We start from the raw sequence: 4,146 nt of genomic DNA, 5'->3' as shown, positions 1-4,146 counted from the left end.
ACCACCAATCTCAACACAACCTCATTGAATTCAATCCAACTCCAACCCCCCCTTGAAAATAAGCAATTCATCACCCCCCAAAAAAATTGCTTTAATAATAATAAGACTTCAAAAGTATGATGAAATCATGATTTGGTTTCCCAATCATACTACACCCACCTAAATTTTTTTTTTGTAAAAAAATTATGTATATAAGTTAGGAAAAATAGAGTAATTTAACACGGCCGTCCAAATTAGTCAAAATAAACGTGAAAAATTAAATAAAAGTCTCCCAATTCTCATTTCTCAACCGTGTCATATTACACGGCCTCTATCTCTCTCCTCTAATCTCTATATAGTCTATCGTGTGAATTGAACACTACAATTTTCACAACTTTCTGTTTTTTAGCAAGTTTTTAATTTCTTAATTTCTTTGTTTGGTCCCCTTAAATTTTTTTTGGTGGATCTATATTCTTCACAAAAATTAAATAAAATCTTCCAATTCCACTTTGCCAGATTCTTTATTATGAATGGTTGTACTTTAAATTCATAAAAAATAAATAAAATATAATTAACTAACTAAATAAATAAATAAGGTTGATTTCTTCTGGTTCATCTTGTTTTGGGAAAGAGAACTTCTGACCCTCAGACGCCTCATCCACTGTGGCATCCTTATCCCTCCATATCCCTCTATTTTCTTCATTTTTCTCTCATTAATTTCTCAATTACAAATTACTTCTATTTTTATCCCTATTTATTTCCCCCCATTTTTCTTCATTTTTTTCTTTCTCTAGCTTTCTTTCTCTCAAATTGGGGGGAAAAAGTTCTTGGGTTTTCATTTCTGGGTTTCAAGCCAATATCTTGAATCCCATGTTAAAAAACCCCAAATTTTCTAATTTGGGGGAGATTAATTGGTTAAAGTTGTAATCTTTTGTGCAAATAAGTTTCTGGGTTTTGCTCAATTTGTTCATATTTGGGGTTGAAATGGGATTAACTGAAGTATTTCCAATTGGAGGAGGAATTTTTATTGAAATTATGCTAATTATTACTCCAATTTGGACTGCCTTTGTTCTTGGTCTTGTAATTGGATGGACATGGCGGCCAAAGTGGTGGGAGAATTTGGATAAGAACTTGTTTGATTCATTCCTATCAAAAATTGCGGATTTTCCAGCTCCTTCTTATTCTCCTATTCAGAACTTCACTCCTTTTAACTTCAACTTTTCAAGCTTAAAAGGGCAATCAGCTGGAAATGAAATTATTAGTGCAAATAATGAAACATTATCATTGCAACCCAGATTTGATGCCTCCAGTAGTAGCAGGTAATTTCAATCTCTGGGATTTTTTTGGTCTAATTTTTTGTTCATAATTTTGCTCCATTTTATTTGGAATTAGTGTATGATTATTGGTTTTTGTAGCCTAAACTTCATTTCATAGTTGAATGATCTTGTTTAAAGTTGTGCATGTTATATGTGTAAGAACTAAGAAATTCATATGTTGAGTATATATGTTGAGTATGTTAAGTTGTGTTATTGGGTATTATAATATATATTGGATATTTGGAAGTGAATAATAAAGATGGGGTTTTGGTTGTTGTTGTGTAGTTCATCAAAGCTTAAGAAAGGTGAAGAGAATGGTGTTATGAACGAAGGTGATATGGTACATCTTTTTAAGCTTGTTGAGGAGAAAGATGGAGGTCCTTCTTGGATACCAATGATGGACCGTTCAACCCCAACCATGAGATATCGAGCTTGGCGGCGAGACCCTGAGGTAATTTACCTTATAATCTAGGGATTTCTTGCTTGATAGTAGCTTAATTACACTGATTAATGGCATATGAAGTTAATTGTTTGTCGGCCGCCTTTAAGAAGATCATTGTTTGATTGTGTTAGCTTTGTAGTTATTTGGAATGGTTGATTATGAGCTACTTATGCATGTGAAGTTGAAGCCATTACAAAAAATGTGAAGGAATTTAAGTGCATGTGATTTTGAAGCCATAACATAAATACATAGGAAATTATTAGTGTATGTGATGGAGTTTCTAAATTTGACTATAAACTTATTGTGAAATTCATGTGTATGCTTTTGCTAGACCGGTCCTCCTCAATATCGTAGTAGTACAATCTTTGAGGATGCTACGCCTGAGATGGTGAGAGACTTCTTTTGGGATGATGACTTTCGACCTAAGTGGGACACCATGCTCATAGATTCTAAAATTCTTGAGGAGTCTCAAAGCACAGGAACCATGATTGTACAATGGGTTCGCAAGGTAAGAAAGTTTTTCTATGAATCGTTGTGGTGGAATGGCGGATTGATTTATCTGTTGCATGTGATTGACTTTTGTTATTTGTGTGTGCAGTTCCCGTTCTTCTGCAGTGACCGAGAGTACATAATTGGCCGTAGGATATGGGAGTCTGGAAGAACATATTATTGTGTGACAAAGGTACATATTACTACTTGGTAATTGGTATAATGTTTATCATGATACTACATATAGTTTTGATGTTCACATCTCTACAATTAGAGATGTTGAGCCCTCCCTCCCAAATCAACGTTGACAATATTGGCAAATGGCAATACATCAGTTCCTTTATACAAGGTTCCATCCTTGGAAAGGAAATTTAAATAATAGAGGTTTTCAATTGATCCTAATTCATTGTATGAAGATCAAATGTTATCTCACAATAAATAACAATAACATACAATTTAATGAGTCGTGCTCATTTAGTTGATCATAGTCTAAAAGCCAAAGAACAGTACATTATTGTGATTAATCCCTCTTGCTCTCATTTCCCTTTCCTTCTTGGAAGGAGACTAATAAAATGGAAGTAGAAAAAGGACAATGTGGGCTGCCTTTGTTGAGCTCTTTAAGTCTAAAAGGGGCATTTAATAAAGTGGAAAAGGACTTTGCATCATTGTGATCAAACCTCTTGCTATTGAAGTGCATTTCTTTTTCTATACAAGTTATACAAACACCACCTTTTTCATATTGTAATTTACTATGTATTTTCACATGCTCAACATTTGAAGCTCTATACTAATCTTTTTTGTTTTCATTTTTCTCATCAGGGAGTACCCAATTCTGTACCACGAAAAGACAAGCCAAGACGTGTGGATTTGTATTATTCGAGTTGGTGTATTCGCCCTGGTAGGTCTCATGGTTCCTATTTAAAATTTTCAACTGAGTTGTGTTCATGAGTTACAGACTTACAGCCATTTAATACAGTCCTAAATACAACTATGGCTATATGCCAATTTTAGTACATACTCCGTATATTAGACTAGTAGAAAAGATGAACCTTTATTACAACTCCGTATCTTGTATTTTGTACTTTCTGCTTTATTTTTTTGTGAATGGTAAGGGTCCTGATTGTCTTTATGAAATTGTTTAAACAGTGGAATCTAGTAAAGGAACTGGACAGATGACAGCATGTGAAGTGCTTCTGTTTCATCACGAAGACATGGGCATTCCATGGGAGATAGCTAAACTTGGTGTACGACAAGGGATGTGGGGAGCAGTTAAGAAGATCGACCCTGGTCTACGAGTTTACCAGAAAGCAAGAGCTGCCGGTGGGCCCCTCTCGTCCTCCGCCTCCATGGCCCAAATCACCACTAAAGTAAACCCAACTTATTTAAATTCTTTGTTGAGTGGTGATGATCAGTCAGTGACGACTGAAGTAGCTCCTCCTGAGGATAAACAACAAGGAGGGATGAACGTGCCAAAACTCCTCATTTTTAGCGGGGCAGTTGCTCTTGCATGCAGTCTTGACCGAGGGCTTCTAACAAAGGCAGTTATCTTTGGTGTTGCACGAAAACTCGGAAGAATAGGAGGTAAATTATAACCGGAGGTGCTCTAATTATAATGAGGTAGTATTGACATTCCTGCATCACGTGATCGTAATATTCCTGTGCAGGAAGACAATCCCAACCCCCCCCCCCCCCCCCCCCCCCCCCAAAATAATTGAAAAGTATAAAAGAAAAATCAAAATCCAGGAACAAAAGCTTCATAAGGCGATATCCTAGGGAGTTTTGCATGTTGTAGACAGTAGCATGAAGCTACATAAGCTGTACTTGAAGAAATTAGTAGATGATAAATTTGTATATCAGCAGAAACTCGTTCTCCTTTTTCTTCAATTTATTGCTGCTAGCTGAGTAGCCCATTTCTTATTA

The 4,146-nt window shown here is 35.7% G+C and overlaps 1 protein-coding gene across 1 annotated transcript; it reads left to right on the top strand.

The window, feature by feature from the left end:
- The first annotated feature begins 590 nt into the window (after positions 1-590).
- LOC145631667 (uncharacterized) lies at positions 591-4,146 on the top strand. The gene is made up of 6 exons (XM_081683809.1): positions 591-1,298; positions 1,581-1,746; positions 2,069-2,245; positions 2,336-2,419; positions 3,046-3,124; positions 3,373-4,146. Exons 1-6 carry the CDS (start codon positions 964-966, stop codon positions 3,816-3,818), a joined length of 1,287 nt encoding a protein of 428 aa, XP_081539935.1. The 5' UTR covers positions 591-963; the 3' UTR covers positions 3,819-4,146.

Source organism: Chenopodium album, chromosome 5 (assembly GCF_948465745.1).
Source record: "Chenopodium album chromosome 5, dcCheAlbu1.1, whole genome shotgun sequence".
NCBI classification, from domain to species: domain Eukaryota; kingdom Viridiplantae; phylum Streptophyta; class Magnoliopsida; order Caryophyllales; family Amaranthaceae; genus Chenopodium; species Chenopodium album.
The sequence above is the reverse complement of the archived record's forward strand: the minus strand, read 5'-3'. Positions and strand labels throughout refer to the sequence as shown.

Coding starts and splice junctions, on each gene's coding strand:
- LOC145631667 (XM_081683809.1), top strand. CDS start 964: ATGGGATTAACTGAAGTATTTCCAATTGGAGGAGGAATTTTTATTGAA. Junction 1,299..1,580: donor GATGCCTCCAGTAGTAGCAG/GTAATTTCAATC, acceptor GTTGTTGTGTAG/TTCATCAAAGCTTAAGAAAG. Junction 1,747..2,068: donor CTTGGCGGCGAGACCCTGAG/GTAATTTACCTT, acceptor TGCTTTTGCTAG/ACCGGTCCTCCTCAATATCG.